Source organism: Symphalangus syndactylus, chromosome 2, assembly GCF_028878055.3.
Source record: "Symphalangus syndactylus isolate Jambi chromosome 2, NHGRI_mSymSyn1-v2.1_pri, whole genome shotgun sequence".
Lineage (NCBI taxonomy): Eukaryota > Metazoa > Chordata > Mammalia > Primates > Hylobatidae > Symphalangus > Symphalangus syndactylus.
This window is the reverse complement of record NC_072424.2, coordinates 37,878,311-37,896,275: the sequence shown is the minus strand read 5'-3', so window position 1 is coordinate 37,896,275 and position 17,965 is coordinate 37,878,311. Positions and strand designations below refer to the sequence as shown.

General features: G+C 49.5%; 1 protein-coding gene across 5 annotated transcripts in view; it reads left to right on the top strand.

Moving 5' to 3' along the window:
- The window catches only part of PAX2 (paired box 2), an 82,719-nt gene that overhangs the window by 37,567 nt on the left and 27,187 nt on the right, over positions 1-17,965 (top strand). For 2 of the 5 annotated variants that reach the window (XM_063628005.1, XM_055242947.2), the window contains one exon: positions 4,654-4,722. The exons of the other annotated variants lie outside the window; for them this stretch is intronic. In XM_063628005.1, coding sequence (XP_063484075.1) covers positions 4,654-4,722 — 69 coding nt within the window. The remainder of the gene's footprint in view (positions 1-4,653; positions 4,723-17,965) is intronic. 5 annotated transcript variants of the gene reach the window in all.

Genomic DNA, 17,965 nt, shown 5'->3' with positions numbered 1-17,965 from the left:
ACTATCTATCCCATTAGCCCAGGACAGTCTCAGTTTACGCCTGTTGTCTCTGCATCTTGGCCAGTCAGCATCTCAGCATCTCCCTTTTCTCTCAGAAATGTCCTGTTTGGACAATAAATTATGTGGTCATTCCACACATAGACAAACCCTCGGTAGGGGAAGCCTAATGGAGTGAGGAGCAGAGAAAAGGGACAACACTGAGCTTGCCTGGGCCCATGGTCCGAGATCCCCCGGCCTAGGCTGAGGGAAGAGGGTGGGAGAGGCCTGGCTCCCAGAGGAAGGGACAGTGTGGAGGGGAGGCCTAGGCCTGGCAAGACAGTGATGACCTGGTGCTGGCCTCCTTCCAGAAGCCCTAATGGCCTCGTTTCACAGGGAAACAGCTTGTCTGGCTCTATTTCTCCTTCTTCCAAAACATCCAAACCGATTTGGCTGCCACGGCCTTTGCCATTCACTAAATTTCATTGTGGTTGTTTTGGCGGCAGCCCCTGATGGGCAGGGGGAGGTTGTGGGAAAGGCCCTAAGTCCCAATTCTCCCTGAGGCTCCCCATGCTCAGGCCTTGGCCAAGCTCCTTGGCGCCCCAAGTGCTTTGGTAGAATCTGCCTCAAACCCTAAAGGTCTCTCCCTTAACCAGCAGCCCCTGTGTTTTTTAGGGGTGAGAGGCCCAGCAGCCCATGGGAGGCCACAGATGCCCCTCTGTACTATCCTTTTCCAGTCTGAGGCTGTGGCCAAGTATGCCAACCTCATGGCCAAGTATGCCCTCTGCTGCATGGGATCCTGTGGGGCAAGAAAGGCTGGGGGTAGGGAGGCACTGGCATGAGGCTGTAGCCACCCAGGGCTGCGCCCGGCTGGCCCAGAACAGGGTGTTCTCCTGAGCGGTTGATTGCCTCCATTGTTTCTAATCAATTCAGTTCAGTGAACCTTTCCTGGACATCAGTTTCAAGAAAGGCTTGGTAGTATAGGATCCCAAAGCAGAACAAGATATGATTCTTGTCCTTAAGGAGCTTACATTCTAGTGGGGCATGTTAAACATGTGAGCCCAAAGAGCAGATAGGCCCATCAGATATCCTGTTGTGATGGAGGGCTGGACGGCGGGCCACAGGAACTGGGCTGGGGAGGGAGTACATGGCCAGGAAGGGCTGCTCTTTGAGGAGGGGCCTGAGGGATGAAGAGGAGAATGTTCAGAGACAATGGTAGCCTGAAATTCTGTCTGATAGACTGAGCCTTGTGACCAGAAGGCCCTTTCGCCAGCCGCTGCAGGGCAGCTTTGGCAGGGATAGAAGGCACAAAGAGATGTGGTGGACAGTAAGGCTGAGGAGACAGGTTAGGGCCACAGGATAGCAGGCCAGGTCTAGACCATAGAAGGAGTTTGGGCTTTTTTTTTTTTTTTTTTTTTCTGAAGGCAGTAGTCTGAGCAGGAAGGGACAGGAGCAGGGCTGGCTTTGGGAAGCTCATGCTCCAGCAGTGTGACAGTGATGCACCAGGGCCATGTTGCAGCAAGCAGTCAAAGTCTTCAAAGCAAGAGATTACGGGGCCCCCAAGTTTCCTCTGAAACATTTACCTGCTGGGCCTATCTGGGTGGCAAGACATATCAGAGGCCTCACTCTTTTTTGAGAGACGGTTCTCCTCCTCTTACCAACTCCTCTTGACCAACCCCAGGCCAAATGGAGATGTATTTTCCCTGGTGGAGGCCAGGCCTATGAGGGAGACCAGTTCTCCCTGACCTCCCCCTCCAATCCTGATCCACCAGCCCCCGGTGGGAAGGGAGAGGAGAGAGCAAAGGTAGAGCTGTGGCAGCCCCCCCTCCCCTTTCCCCCATTCTGGATGCTTCTAAGCAGCCAGGCCCAGTTTGCATTAGGGAGCAGCTCAGATGATTAAGAATAGGGGAGATAATTATATGTCAAGATGATGTAGCCCAACGCTGCAGTCAGGCCAAGGTAGCAAAGCAGCTGGCAGGCCAGTCACAGAAGGCAGCCTCAGGCATGGGCTGCAGACACCCAGGTGTGTCCTTCAGTGACTGGGCCGGGACTGCAACAAAAGAGAATACTGACTGGGGGACTGAGGGGTGTTGGGATGGGACTGAGCATGCACATTAAAGGGCTAGATCCTAGAGGGAATGGAGGGGCTCATCTCCCTCCAGGAGGACCCTTAAAGACCCTGCCAGACTGGCCCTCCTTTGGTTCCAAGCACTGTGGCATCTTCCTAGGAGTGTCATACCCCAAGGGCAAGCTGTGAACCTCTTTGTCCTCCAGGGAGCTGCTCCTCTTTTGCTCTGGGTACAGTTCGGCCTATTCTTCAGCTCTAACAATGTCACGGTGATGGGCGTTAGTGAGGACAATCACTGCAGTGCGTGCTGGCATTATTGGAGACAATCTCAGCAGTAGTTATTGGTGTTCACAGTGATAATGCCCAGAACATTATTGGCATTGGCACTCGGAATATGGACAGTTATTAGTATCTGCAGCAATCATTTCCCTGGGGATATCAGGAAAGGACTGCTCAGCTGTGACTCTGGGGAAAAACTGGCAGTGACTGTGAGCCTGTTTGAGACCCCTTCCCATGCCTTGGCCTTTGAGAGTACGGAAAACATCCCCTGACTTTCCCTTGAGAAATGCGCTGGTCAAGAGGCTTGACCCTCCTCCCAAGAGCCCAGGAGCTCCCAGAATGAGACAGGTAGACAGGCCAGATAGATGAGGAAGTTATATTCTGAAGCACCCAGAAGACAGGCTGTCCATCAATCTGAGAAGGTAGAATCCCCATTCATATTATGCAAAAATCCTCACTTCTTAGCTGTAATTATGGGTGGGCATGTTGGTGCTGGATTCTCTGGGCCCTTTGAAGGGACGCCAATTCCCTGAACACTGTGTGAACTGGTTTATGTGGCTGGAGGAGAGAGATTCTTGTATTTCCCTATCTACAATCAGGCTGAAAACTGCAAGTCCTTCGCCTTTACCCAGTTCCTTTCGGCTGGGGCCCAAAACATTGCTGTTCATCGGTGATGGTGTTGAAGCACAGGGCAGTTACATAACTTGTCCAAGCATCCAAATGAAGTCATATGGTGAGAGTCTGCTGGTCTGTGTGAGGGAGGTGTGTTGGGATCGTCCTTTGAGGTGTGAGATTGCAGGGGGCCATGATTTTGCATTCCATTAATTAGGTGTACAATGAATTGTGCTGTTGAGTGGTGCCAAGCTGGTGCAGTTGTGCGTTTGCAGGCAGGGCAGGTTGCATGGCTGCAAATGGCCGAGTCCTGTCACTGCCTTTAATAGCTCCCTTCTGCTTTGGATGAAGCCATAACTGGAAGAAGCAGTTTATTTCCTTAGTTAGCTACCATCCTAGAGGTCCCCAAGAGTGTTGCTCAGGTTAGACTTGGAGCAAATGAGGGGATTAAGCCGTGGAAATGAGAAGCACCTGCCTTTGTCTACGAGCCTGGCTTGAGGCAACAGAAGGTTGTAGAGACTCCCACCAGGAAGGAAGGCACAGGGTAGGAGTGCGCATGCCATCCCTAGAGCAGCGCATGGATGGGCAGCAGGGCTCAGTGGGAATGAATGTGGCCTCTGGAGTGAGTACAGCAGGGTCTGAATCCTGCTGCCCCTCACTAGTTGGGCAAGTCACCTAACCTTCATCAGCTCAATCTTCTCCTCTGTAAAATGAAGATGGTAATGGCACTTCCTTCCTGGGGACTGTGGAGAGGATTCCATGAGATCATGAATTTAGAGTTGAGCTGACTTCATCTTGGAAGATGCATCCTTGTGTATCTGGGAAAGAAAGCCTAATTGGCAGGTTTATGTTTCATGAGGAAATGAAGTTGTATTAGAAAGAAATTTATCTGGGCACAGGCGCCCTAACCTTGGTAAAGCTCCTTGTAACTAGGGCAGCCTTTAGTGGATGCTGGGATTAGCTAACCCGGATGGGACCAGCACAGTGGAGGAAAGGTGTCGTCCTCACACCCGGGATTGGGAGAACGTTTGTCCATTTCTATCTGTTCATTTACTCTGTGGTTACCCACTTGGGCCACATGTCGTCTTTCAGCCTCCACAGGCATTTTAGGTGTGTATAAATAAATAAATATAAGATCTCCTTCTTTTTCTAACATGTGGGCATCTCTCCCTCTATTCATCTGTGTACATTTCTGCTCCCACATGCAAGTTTATTTATTTATCTTGGAAAATGTATATTTGTTTTATAAACCCAAGTGTAATTTTTTACACAGTTTATGCAAGTGTGAGTATGCGTGCGTTCTACCGCTCTGAGATCTTTGGGCGTAAGGGGATGGGAATGTCATGCGCTGGGAAGGTGTGCAGTTACCTGGGTAGCTTGCGTGCTTGGAGAGAGTGCCAGGTGTGACTGTGTGAGCGGGGAGAGCTCTAAGCCAGGCCTGAGTGTGTTGAGCGCCCATGGTCCTGGGCACAGGCATCACCCTACCTTCTGCTGATAAATGGAGGCGCTGTCCTGAGCCTGCCTCCAGGGGTGGCCTAGGGCCCAAGACTAGGGAGACTGAGGCCCTTACACCTAGGCTGTGTGGGAGTTGCAGCTCAGAACCCTTGTAGCCCTTAGAAGGGGAGTCTGGTCTCCCGATCTTGGGGTCCTACCCTCAATCTTCTGCCTGCCTGTCTTTCGGGATCTCTCAGTGTTTGTCTGTCTCTTATTTGCTCTAGTTGAGGTATACACTGATCCTGCCCACATTAGAGGAGGTGGAGGTTTGCATCTGGTCTGGACTTTAAGAGGTATGAGGGCCAGAGGGAACATGGTGTGGGGGTCAAGGGAAATAGCTTGGGGGTGGCGGTTAGAGAACATTCAGAGAGTGGGTTCCTAAGGGCCAGAGCATGGAAAAGGAGGAGTTGGCTCAGGCTTCCACTGGGAGACCAGGAGGCTAATAGAGTCTCAGGGCCTGGATTACTTCGGCCATGGGCCACTGATGGGGTTTGGAGGCTGAGGCCCCAGTGGCCTGGAGTGTCAGGCACCCAGTGGATGGGGGGCACTTTTTCTAGCCCTTGGAAAAACAAAGAGCAGATCGGGTAGTAAAACAAAAGCAAAGGAGACCTGGAAGCACCTGACAGCCCTAATTCATCACGGCCCAAGTTTTTTCCTGTGTTCCCATTATATTTGTTTGTAAAAGTGGAAATCAATTTTGAAGGTAATTTTCTGGAAAGAATGGAAGGGAGGTGGGAGGGCCGGATAAGGCAGAGATGGTAAAAGGAAAAATTTAGGCCAGGCACAGCCCAGGGGCAGCTCTTGGCAAGGTGAAAGAAAATTGCATATTCAATCTCCATCCATGAATCTCCCTCACTGCTGCCCGCCTCCTGCTTGAAAACAATGAAGGCTTTTTCCCAACGCTGGGCAGGGCCTCGGTATCAGCCTCACTTTAACTTCAGGGTCATTAATTCCCTGATTATTGAAGGAGAAGAGAGGGTTGCAGCATCGTCAATTCCAAAGGCACCCCCCCATGTGATCGGGCACTGGCTGGGGTGGAGTGGGGGGCACCCAGGGCAAAGTGAGGTGTTGTTTGAGAAAGGTGTGAGAAGAGAGGAAATGGGGGAGCCACTGGACTATGGGGGAAGGAAGCCAGGAGGGTAGAAGAAGGCAGTCATTACTGCATACCTCTGTTGTGTTGTTATTGCAAATTAAAAGTAGCATGTTCCACTCCACAGCTATCTTTGGGGAGGGAGGGGCACCGAGGGAGGTGGGGGATCTTATCATTGCTTCTTCAGCAGACCAGCCGTGGTGTCACCGTGTGAGGTGACATTTGAATTTACAATTCCGCTGAGAAAAGCCATTAATTCACAAATTAACATTTCTCCCTCTCCCTCTCTCTTTAACACTCTCTCCCTCTCTCACATGGATGTGCAAGCAATTGAAAAGACAAAGGAAATAGCCTTAAGGAAGAGACTTTACTGCTAGTCTGTCTGTGCTGAGATTGCTCCCCCTGCTTCCAGATAGATAAACCAATTACCTGAGCAGCTCTGCTCCTGGCCGCCCGCGATCGCCTCCTTTTGTAAGCTGCCTCCACGGCTGGATTACACTCGGTGTATCTCATTAATGTAAACCAGGCGTGCCCTGGTCACCAAGCTCTCTTCCCAGCTCTCCTTCTGGAGGGGCAGTGGGAGGAGGGCTGGGGTCAGTAAAGGCAGGCAAGGAGGACCCTGAGGAAGACCAGAGGCTGCCACTGCCCGGCTTCCCAGGCCCTGGGCACTGGGGTGCAGCCTGCCGTGTTGGCCGAGGCTGATGGGGGAAGTCAGTGGGTGAGCACTCCTTGGTGGGCTTGCTCTGAACTGAGCGAGGGCTGGGTATGGCTGGGGGCAGATGCAGGAGCCAGAGCCTGACTCTCTCAGCGGCATTTTGGTCTGGATGCAGGGAGCTGGCAGAACCAGAGAGGGATCTGAGTGCTCCCTGTGTGGGAAGAGCTTGGGGAAGTTTTACTGAGTACACACTATTTTAATGGGATGGGAGTCAGCTTGAGGGAGCTTGGAGAGAGGCTGAGGAGGGCCCAGAAGACATGGCGAGGTTGCACCATATTGGGTAAACAAAAACCCAGCACTTGGGTACGATTATGTCTGTTTACCACCTAATTCTTGCACGCACACACACACACACACACCGACACACATACACGCACACCGACACACACACATGCACACCCTGCCATCCGACTCTTTTCCTAGAGAAGACGGGAGAAGGAGTGTGCTCCCAGGGTTCTAAAGTGAGCTTACCTCCTGGGTAGGGAATTGCAGGGCCTCTCTCTGCTTTTGCTCTCCTCCCAGACCCTGGTTCAGCACTGTAAGAAGACATTTATGTTGGCAGAGGGCAGCTGAGCAGAGTTTTTGCTTCTCTCTTTTTTTTTTTTTTTGATGAAGTTTCACTCTTGTTGCTCAGGCTGGAGAGCAATGGCACGATCTCAGCTCACTGCAACCTCTGCCTCCCAGTTCAAGCAATTCTCCTGTCTCAGCCTCCTGAGTAGCTGAGGTTATAGGCACCTGCCACCACCCCCGGCTAATTTTTGTATTCTTAGTAGAGACGGGGTTTCACCATGTTGGCCAGGCTGGTCTTGAACTTCTGACCTCAGGTGATCCATCCACCTCAGCCTCCCAAAGTGCTGGGATTGCAGGCATGAGTGACTGTGCCCAGCCTGAGTTTGTGCTTCTCTAAGGAGAGGTGCTCTGTGGATTATTGGTGGGATTCTATGATTTCACACACTGTACTATCTAGCACATCACAGACTCTCCCCTCCCTAGGAGCTAGGCCATATGAAAGTCCAGAAACCAAATCTATATTATGGTAACTGTCTGTTAGACAAGTGCCTGACTTTAACTGCATTGGCTTAACCTATGTTCATTTTCCAACTCATACTCAAAACCTGGCTAAGGTCCACTCAGTCCAAGAAACAGCTGAGGTTCAAAGGTCAGCACTCACCAAACACAGGGAAAAAAAAAAACTCATTTATGAACCCACATTCATTGCTACGATTATATCTTCCTAGTAACCAAGGAAATTAAACTGTTCATACCTGAGGGGGGAGGTTTTCTGTCTTAGCTGGATCACATATTTTAGCCAAACTCTCTGGGTAGAATTGGCCGTGATCCTGTTGAATACTGACTATGTCATTATCCAGAGGTAGGTGTAGGTTCTGTCGATGTTTTAGAAGCACCTTTATCTTGGGCCCTGTGCATAGGTGATTTGTACTTTTTTGTGGGGAAGTACAGGGGTTTAGCCCTGGCTGTGTGGATCAACATAGGTGCATGCATCTGCATATAAGTCCTTGCCTTTATATCAGAGACAGCAGCCAAATCGCCAACTACCTTCGCTTCCTAACTAGTTAATGCTGTTGTGGATGAAGAGTTCCATCTGGTTCTTTGGGGAAGTATTTTGAGATTTAGCACAAAAGGGTATATATTTTTTCATAAAATGCCAGAAATTCAGAATAGAGAGGTCAATTCCACCCTACCAGGAGAGAATATACAGAATTGCCCTAGAGGAGGCTATATGTGTCCATCCACCACTGGAAACTGGGGTGGGTGGGTGTAGGTATACCACTGTCTCAGCGAAGGCTGTCTGGTACTCCTGCCCAGCTCCACGTTTGCACCCTTGTGGACGAGCACCCATCTTGTCAGAATACATCTTCAACTTCCTAGTCTTTCACTTGGCAACTACCTTCCAGACCTGCAGGTAGGCCTTGTTCTCCTTTCCCCACCCAGCAAGGGCACCGAGCAGGAAATCCGCTGCCTCAGCTCTGCCCTTCTTCCCCAAGCACAGGCTATGGAAGCAGGAAGGAGGAGATGGGCGCCGAATCTATCCCCGGGCCCTGCTACTCCTGAGTTCACCTCCCTGGGCGCCTCTTCCTCTGCAGCCAAGCAGGAAGCTGAGAAGCGCAGGCAGCTGGAAAAAGGGCTTGGAGAGGATGTAGGCTGGGGAGACCCGAGATCCCTGCCTGCCAGTGGAATGGTCCTGGCAGCCTCCTTGACCATTGCTGCCCGCCCTGGAGCCCAGAAAAGGACCCCTCCTGCCCTGCCTTCCTCAGAGCCATGGTGGCCTTAGGGCTCTCTGGGACCCTCTCCATTTTGCCCCATTGGGGTGGAAAGGCATAGAGGGCTGGGGGAGGGCTGGGCCTGGCTCAAGGACTGCGAGACAGATCACGAGCCTCAGAGCCGAGTTGCAGCCTCAGAGCCGAGTTGCAGCCTCAGAGCCGAGTTGCAGCGGAGCCAGTAATTCAAACCATCCTGACCCTTCGGTGAACCTGAACCTGCTGACCTTGACAGCATTAGACAACAGAGGCCTCACAAACCTCAACCTGCACGGAGGCCTGGCCTTCCCTCCCTCCGATTCTTGGAGCCCTGTGGCCCATCCTCCAGGTGGCTCCTAATTTGGCTGCCCCCATGAAATGTCAGCATCCCCTCCCTCCCTGAGGCTCCGCCTGCCTGCTTCAAAGCACCCTTTGTGCTCATCTCTACTGGAGACAAGTGTGTGGGCATCTCCTGGGGGCCTTTCCAGGACTGGGGCTGGGGCTTTATCCTGCAGGCAGAGCTTTTACACCTTGCCCTTCTCTTTCTGCCCCAGGCTTCACCTTTTTCAGGAGGACTGGCTAGAGTGTGTGTGCATGTGTATGTGTGTACATGTGTATGTGTGTGCATGTGTGTAAGGTTGCGGTACACACAGGGGCAGCGGTAGAATGTGATCCAGACAGCAGACAAGGGGAGGGAAGAGAAGCCAGAGGAAAGCAGCTCCAGGAACCTGCATTAAAGTAAATGCAGTTTATGAAGTTTATGCTTTCCTCCTAGGGAGAGCTGGATTCCATCCAACAGCCTCCTAGAGCCTGCCAAACAGCTCCTGAAGCAGAAAGTGCGAGCAGGAGAGCAAGCAAGCCAGTGACAGAGGGAGAGATGCGCGGACTCACTCACACATACTTGCTGGCTCACACAGATCTCCCTCGGCCCAGGCAGCCTGGGAAGCCTGGGATGGAGGGATGGAGGGATGGAGGGATGGAGATAGTAGGTTTGGTAGGAGTGACTCCAGGAGCCGTTCTTTCCTCCTTTCTTCCCTCCTCACCTGCCATCTCCATCTCTTTAGGCAGAGTGCCCAGCATGAGCACTTGGGTAGTGTGGGCACCTGGGTGGACTGGTGGTGTGGGGAGCCGAGGGCACTGTGGGCCACCTGGGGCAGCCAGCTTGTAGGAACCGCCTGGGTGAGGGATGGTGTGGGTGGTCTTGGGCAGTGGGTATGTGGTCTAGGCAGCAAAAGGGACCAGAATGCTACACAAAGGAACCTCTAGGGACTTGCTTTTTCTTCGGATGCTGGGGATCCATTTTTCTCTGGCATTTTGGTCTGAACCATGTGGGTGCCTTACAGCTACTGAAGATAGTTATTGGAGTCTTTTAAGGAGAAATAGAGACCGTATTTTTTTCCTGGTAATTCAAAGGAAATAAGTGGTTGACAATGTTAAAGTATGAAAGCTCACAGAGGGACTTAAAAGCAAGTTGGAGTATTGGACTATCTGTTCTTCTGGACTCTTCTTCACGTGCACAAGCACATGGGTTCATGCGTGTGTGCACTAATAATGTGTAAGTGGGCCAGGACCCTTGACTTTAGATGAACGGGGAGTGTGGGGGAGAAAATGCCTGGAGAGGAAGTCCGCAGCATAGGCCTTTGCTCTGGCCTGTGGGCTTGGCACCGTCATGTTGCTTGCCCCTGTGGCTTCTGCGACATACCTCAGCTGGGGACAGACAGTGAGAAGTCTATCTCCCTTCTCTTTCTGGGAACTCCATGTCTGCTCTATTCAGGTTCTACCAGGAACTGAGACAGAAGAGGATGACAGAGGTAGAACCATCCAGAAGCAGAAGATAGGGAGAAGAGGGCAGAAGGATAGCAAAGGATGCTCAGAAATTGCTCACTGTGGAGGATGCCTTGGGAAGCCAGGAGATGCTAGGCACAGGAGGCAGAAACTGGCCAAGGATGGCGTTGGTCCTTTCTCCCCGCTGCTCTCTCCCTCCCCCTCCCTCCCCTCTTCCCTCCACACATCTTTATTGGTTCTGGTAATAGCGTTGATTTGCATGTCAGGCAAAGCCTTGCTACACACACAAAAAGAAAACCCCAGCCGTGGTGGTGTGGCAGTGTCAGCTCTCGCTGTTGTTCGACAGTGTAAAATTAAATTAATAAAGCCCCCAACACAGGAAAACATAACAGGAAATTAATGGCCTTTACTGTCGCTCTGATGCAGTCATTTGCAACCCTGCTTTCCGCACCAAAGACTTCATAAATGCAAGCAGTTTCTCTAAACAAGCATACTTAGGGCGGCCTGGTATGTAATTTTTCGCCTTGCTTGTGTCCTTTGAGCTAACAAAGCCCCCTTTCCTCTTGGTTCCAGAGATTTCTAACTGGTTCTGGCCCCTGCTGGAGCCAAATGGGGACAGCACCAGGCAGAGGGCCCCACCCCCTCCCTGAGAGCCCAGAGAAGGCTGAGGAAGGGCTAGGGTCCCAGGAGCTAGACGCTCAGTGAGCCCTCCTTCCCCACCAGCCCCTGCAGCAGGCCAGCAGGACTGCATACCAGTGGTTCCAGGCAGGAAAGTTGATCTCCTCAGGGAATTCCCCTAACCCTACTCAAGGCTCACCCCTCTCCTTCCTCCCCTGGGTCCGTCCTCCCTCTCCCACAACATGTGTGTTCCCTTCCTGAGGCCTCTGGCCTTCACCTCCCTCCTCCTTGTCGGTACCCACTCTCCACCGTTCCGCTTCTTCATACATGGGTCGCACACATCTAGGCTGGCTGTGACTTGGCAGTGGGTGCCATGCTCTTCTTCTCCACAGGTAACCTGGGGGCTCTTTTTCGGGGGAGCTCAGTTATTCAAAGTGAGGAAAGTAAATGTGCTGGTACAATTGCCTGGGGTTCTAGGTTTCCTCCATATCTCTCTCTTCTCTACGGGTTGGTTAGGAAATGCCAGGGCCCTAAGGGGCCCCTCAGACCATCCCTCTGTCCTCGGCAGTTTTCAGTGAGCTAAGAGTCCTTGACTGCTTTCGTGTGTAAATCGGTAGGATATTGAGGAAACTGACACCTTCCTCTCTGGCCTCTCTGGGGATCTTTGTATCAGTGTGGGCTCAGGTGCCCAGTGTGTTGGGAGGTATGAGAGGAGCAGAGAACCAGGATGTGGCTCTCAGGAGCTTACAGCCTGCTGGGGAAGGCAAGGCTGTTGCACTCAGACAATTGGCTGTTCATTAAATGCCCAGACGCGTGGCTGTGTGTTCCATAGGAATCTGGGGAAATGGACTAGAAGGGCAAGCAGGAAATGGGGCTTGAGCCTGGGAGCCTGGGAGTGGCTGAGATTGAGAGAGGCCTTGGCTGGGCTGGATGGTGACAAGGGAGAGTGTCAGATTCTTAAGGGTCATCCTGTCTTATCTGCCACTCACCATAGAACTCTTTCCTCCAACAGTTCTGCCTAAAAGGCCACAGCCCTGCCTGGACATATGTCAGAGACGGACAGTGGCCATTGTTTGTTTGCAGCATCACTTTATACCAAGTCATGCGGGTTGAGGGAAGAGCACAGGACATGGGATCCAAATGTCCAGATTTGGGTCCATCTCCACTCCCTACTTGCTCTGGGACCTTTGACTCATTACATAATATCTCGGAATCTCAGTTTCATCATCTTTAAAATAGAGGTAATGGCATTTGCCACACAGAATGGTGGTGGTGGTAAAGCTCTCCATTTGACACCCTCCCTTTGCTTCCCTCCCTCCCTTTCATCCACTCTACCTTATTTACTGAGCTCTTGGCAAATGCTGGGCTGGGTCCTGGGTGGATTTCAGATTCTCACATGATATGGTTCGTGCCCTTGGAGTTCCCTCACCATCCTGGTTACCCATCTCAGAATTTGTTATTGAAGGTTGAAGTTCCTCTGAAATGAACACTGAACTCCAGAGACAGTCTAACCAATGCCAGGCACAGTAGAGCATTGCCACTCTCCCATCTGGAGACTCTACATCCATAATATAGCCTAAGATTACATTCGATTTTTTAGCAGCCATGTCAGACTCAAGCTCATATTGAGTTCGTGGTCAACTAAAACCTCGAGATCTTTTTCACATCAATTGTTATCAAGCCAGGTCTACCCCATTCTGCACTTGTGTAATTGATTTTTTTTAACCTAAACATAGGGCATTCCATTTATCCCTGCTGAGTTTCATCTTGTTGGTTTGGGTTCTTAATTCTACCCGATTAAGGTCGTAAGGATGTCTTCTGTATCATCATCCAACTAGTTTTTTGCAAAAGAGTTATTTTCCTTGAAAACACAGGAAAGCCACATGGCCCACAAATGGAGACCTCCTCCTACCTGCTGTAAGTGAATGAATGCTTTGGGAACTACTGAGCCCAACAGCCATCAATCATTTTACTTGTTTTCATCTTGTCCATTATGCTAGGAAGGAGATTCTTTGTCAAATGTTAACACTCACTACTTCCACATAATTCCCTTAATAAATTATTTTTAAAAATCTAGTTTACATTGATGAGCAAATTGAGTGCCTGGTATGTACAATGTATGGCAGGACTGATTTACAAAGGTAAACAGGACACAGTCCTTGACCTCAAGAAACTTACAATCTAGCAGGGAGGTAGACATACACATCATTATATAAGCAGAATGTGATGAATGCCGTGATCAAGGCATGAAGTCATATGATGAACGAAGAAAACAAAGGAGCAGTTGCTTCCAGTCAGGGCAACTAGGAAAGTGTTTATGAGGGAGGTATTTGATGTAAGTGTTGATATGGAGTAAATATGCCACAACTTATTTTTGTGAGTGCGTGCGTGCAAGCTCTGGGGTGTCACCATTTTCTTTCCTGTTGCCCGTAAATTAACTGTATGATAATTTCTTTTAAAGGATTTCCAGAGCCTGATCCTGAGTTTATGATTTTGAGTGTCATTTGCATATGTGTACCTCTTCCCCCTTCTCTGACAGGCAGGATGGCATTGATTGGGCTTGTCACCGCCTCATCCTTTCTTTGTGACATCTCAGGAATCATCAACAGCAGTTTTAGGGTCCTGTCTGGACCTGGGAAAGTTCATTGAAATGGCCAGAGGTTACCTGCCTGGCCCCTCCCTGACCAGGGCACCAGTGCCCTCCTCCTGGGCTCAGTTTGAAGATTCTTTCCTTTGGAGAAGACAAAAGCAAGCTAAGGGTTGAGAAGTTCTGCCTTCTCTCTCAATATTACATCCTCTTCCCTAGGACTGAGCCAAAACCTGCCTTTCTTTTCTTTCTTTCTCCAAGGCCCTTTTTTGTTGTCTCAGCTTGTTCTGAGCTTTTGTCTTCCTGACAGGCTCATGCCACCCTCATATCCATCGTTGGTTATGGTCCCCCCTTCCATCTCTCATGTATCCTGTATAAGAGGAAAAAAAGTGACTTCTATGATCCTAGGTGCAATACATGCTCATTGGGAAATACCTGGAAGAGATAGTAAATTTTTAAAAATTCACTCACAGTGTCATCGCCAGTAGACAACCACTGTTGAATTTGGTATATTTTCCCATTCTCTTTCGTTTTTGTGTATATATAATTTTTTAATCAAAAATTGAGCAATACCATATAAACAGCTTCATGTCTTGCTATTTTCAGCTAACATTACTTAATATAGGACCATTTTCACATATCATTAAATATTCTTTGAAAACACGATTTTTTAATGGCTGCATAATCTTCCGCTGTTCAATGTACATGTCCTTTTAAAATCTGGGATCATCATATTTTAAAGCTTATCTGTGTGCAACAACAGTGATTTTCCTTAAATGTCCTTCTCTTTTCACCCCTCCCCCACTCCCACTCCCTTTATGCTGTCAGGTTGATTATTTGAACTTATAGAAGCAGAATTTCATTTTTAGAGCATCCCGTCCTCGTGGAATTATGATCTCTTTTAGAATCTCTTGCCATGGAATCCCTGGCTATGTCTTTCGCCCAGCATGGAGCATTTTGCTTTCTTCAATTCAGATTCTGCCCACCACCCCCTTCCTGAGCTACTGTCAACTCTAGACATGCTTGCTTTCTCCCTGCATCCCCATCATTTCCCTTTCATCAGTTTTTCTTTCTTGGTCAGAATTAAGTGGCCTGCAATAGTGGAAAGGGATCTGAGCTAGGAACCTCAGTTCCCATTCTTATGACAACCAGCTATGTGACATGGGAAAATTACCTAACTTCTCTGAGCCTGGCTTTTGGTTTTTGTCTTAATTTTAAATATCTAAGAGGGAATCCAATTAAATTCTTTTCATGATATCTTCCAGCTGTAGCATGTGAGTGACACTGAATTCAGAGTAGCAGTCTCCTTTGTTGCTTCTTTTTCCTTCTAAAAGGTAAAATGTTGAGCATAGCAAGTTAAGAGCAGATCAATCTTTGCTTTTGGAATTCTTTTCAACAAATCAGCCAACATTCGTGATCACCTTCTCTATATGAAGTTTATAAAGTTGAAAACTATGGGACCCCTGCCTTCAAAATTCACAGTTCAGAGGAGAAAACAAACATTAAATAATAACTGTGACATGAAGAGATTCTAAATTTGGCTCTGCCACTTATTGGCTATCATAAGTTGTTCTGTGTAAATTACCTAATCTCTCTATCCCTCAGTTTCCCCAGGTTAGGAGCTTAGCTGCTAGAGGCATGTTGCCAGGGTTGACTTCTGGCTCCTCTGCCATCCGTGAGGCGTGTAATCTTGGGAAAGTTCCTTAATCTCTGCACTTTCATTTCCCCATCTACAAAATGGGGACAATAATGTTTAAGTTCTTGTGAAAATTAAGTGAGTTAATATATGTAAGATTACAGAGGAGTGCCTGATATATACTAAGCACTTAATAAATGTTAGTTGCTGTTATTGTAAGGATTAAATCAGTGCATGCATGTTAAGCATAGTGTCTGGTATCCAAGTAGAAACTGGATCTGTTTTAGTTATTATTAGTACTATTTCTACAATAGAGGTTTGGATAGATGGCTGTTAGAATGCAGAGAAAGGAGAAATTAATGGTGAGGGAGGAGCTAACAGCCCTCTTGTATATGTCTGAGGAAACTCAATCCAGAAAAGCTCAGGAGATTTATAGCAAGTGAGCAACAAAACTAGGATTTCAACCCAGGAGATGTTACTTCTGGTCCAGCATTGTGTTAGGGTCACTAGTACAGTTAGTGTCCCTAGAGGCTGGTAGATGTGAATGGGCATAGCAAGCCTGAGGTCAGGCAGGCCCACAGCCACCCCAGCCTCTCCCCGTTCATGAACTAACTGAGTGTTTAGAAGCTGGGCTTGGTCAAGTACAGCAGGTAGTTTCCCAGGGCTAGAAGGCTGGGCAGAACCTGGTCTTGCCCCGAGCCAAGGTTTGGGCCAGATTTCCAAAGCCTTCTTCATGTCCACCTCTTTTTTTTTTTTTTTTTTTGGACAGGGTCTCACTGTGTCTCCCAGGCTGGAGTGCAGTGGCATGATCTCAGCTCACTGCAGCCTCCACCCCCAGGGTTCAAGTGGTCCTCCAATCTCAGCCTCCCAAGTAGCCTGGACCACAGGCACATGCTACCACACCCATCTAATTTTTGTATTTTTAGTAGAGACGGGTTTCACCATGTTGGCCAGGCTGGTCTTGACCTCCTGAACTCTAGCAATCTGCCCACCTCGGCCTCCCAAAGTGCTGGGATTACAGGAGTGAGCCACTGCACCTGGCCCACTTTATACCCACCTCTTGAGCTTGGCTTGGGAACTGTGGCCAGGCCAAACTCACTGAATGTCCAGTTTAAAGATGGGAAGCAATGGGGCATATCATCCTTCTCCCTGGACAAGCAGTGTCACCATAGCTCCTTTCCCAGCCCGGCCCTCTGGAGCCCCTTCCCTCCTCTCTCCTTTTTCCTATCTATTCCTCCCTCACTCCCGGAATCCCACTTCCCCCTCATCCTCTCTTCCTCCTTCCCTTCTCCTATCTCCCTTACCTCTCTCTTCATTCCGGAACACTCCTTCCTTTTCTATCCTCCTCCACTCTCCCTTGTGACTGACCCCCCCGCCCCGCCCCCGCTGCCCGAATCCATCAATCCTCCCTCCTCTCCCAGTCTGGACAGCACCTGACCTCTGGGGAGCCACCCCATTCCTCAGCTCCCAAACCTCACTCCCTGTTCCCAGTTGGACCTCCACCTCCCTGGTCCTGCTGTGCCGCCATGGGGGTGGGGCTGGGGCTGCACAGGCGAGCTGCCCTGAATGACAAGCGGGGATATTGATCGCGTTCTGAACTCAGCCCAGCCGATAGAAGGTAATTAATGACTCCATTTGCTTCACTACCGAGGAGAACAATTGAGTTTGAAACTGCAACAACTGGCAGCTGGGAAGACTGGGGGGCAGCCTGGGGGTGAACCCCTCAGAGGCAGAAGTAATGTGTGGAGTAGCTAGGGAGAGAGAGCACCCTTTGAGCAGAGGCCACCATCAGAACGGGCAGAGCCCCCATCCCCAGCACAACTGGCCCCTGAGCCCCACTGCTCCCCCAGCCCTTGAGGCCTGAGGCCCATCACCCACTGTTCCCCCTGCCTCCATGCTTTTCTCTTTTCTTCCCATATCACTTTTTGAGGTCATTTTGTGCCTGCGGATGAAGACTCAGTTTCCCCAAGACTGCTTCTTGCCAGCTGTGCAATCTTGTACATATTTTGAACTCTCCCTGAGTCTGTTTCCTCGTTTGTAAAATTGAACTAACAGTATCACTTTTGCAAGTGTTCTGTGAAGACTGTGGATAATGTGTATAAAGTATCTTGAGCCTGCCCAGAACACAGTAAGTGCTCAGTAAATGATGATGGATCCTTGACAGAGAAGGCAAACGTGGTAGAGTGGAGAGAGCTTCAGAGTCTGACATCCCTGAGTTCACATCCAGGCTCTGCTGCTTCCTAGCTGTGCAGTGTTGAACAAATAATTTTGCCTCTCTAAGACTATTTCCTTTTCTAGAAAATGAGAGTAATAATAAGTACCTCATAAAGTTTGAAGAGGTTGATGAGTGTAGGTGAAAGCCCTAATATCGTTACTTTCTCCATAGACAGATAGACGTTTGTATTTGAGCTTAGAAAACTGAAGTTAGTATAATTCTTTTTTTTTTTTTTTTTTTTTTTGAGACAGAGTCTCACTCTGTCACCCAGGCTGGCATGATCTCAGCTCACTGCAACCTCCGCCTCCCGGGTTCAAGTGATTCTCCTGCCTCAGGCCTCCCAAGTAACTGAGATTACAGGTGCCCGCCACTACGCCCAGCTAATTTTTTGTAGTTTTAGTAGAGATGGGGTTTTACCATGTTGGCCAGGCTGGTCTCGAATTCATGACCTTGTGGTTCACCCACCTCAAGCCTCCCAAGGTGCTGGGATTATAGGCATGAGCCACCGCGCCCGGCCAAAGTCAGTGTAATTCTTTGCTGTACTTAAATTCTTCTCAAATACCTCATCTTGCTTCCTGGGATTTGATGGGCAACCCCATTCATCCCACCCTGATTTTGTAGACTTTGATGAG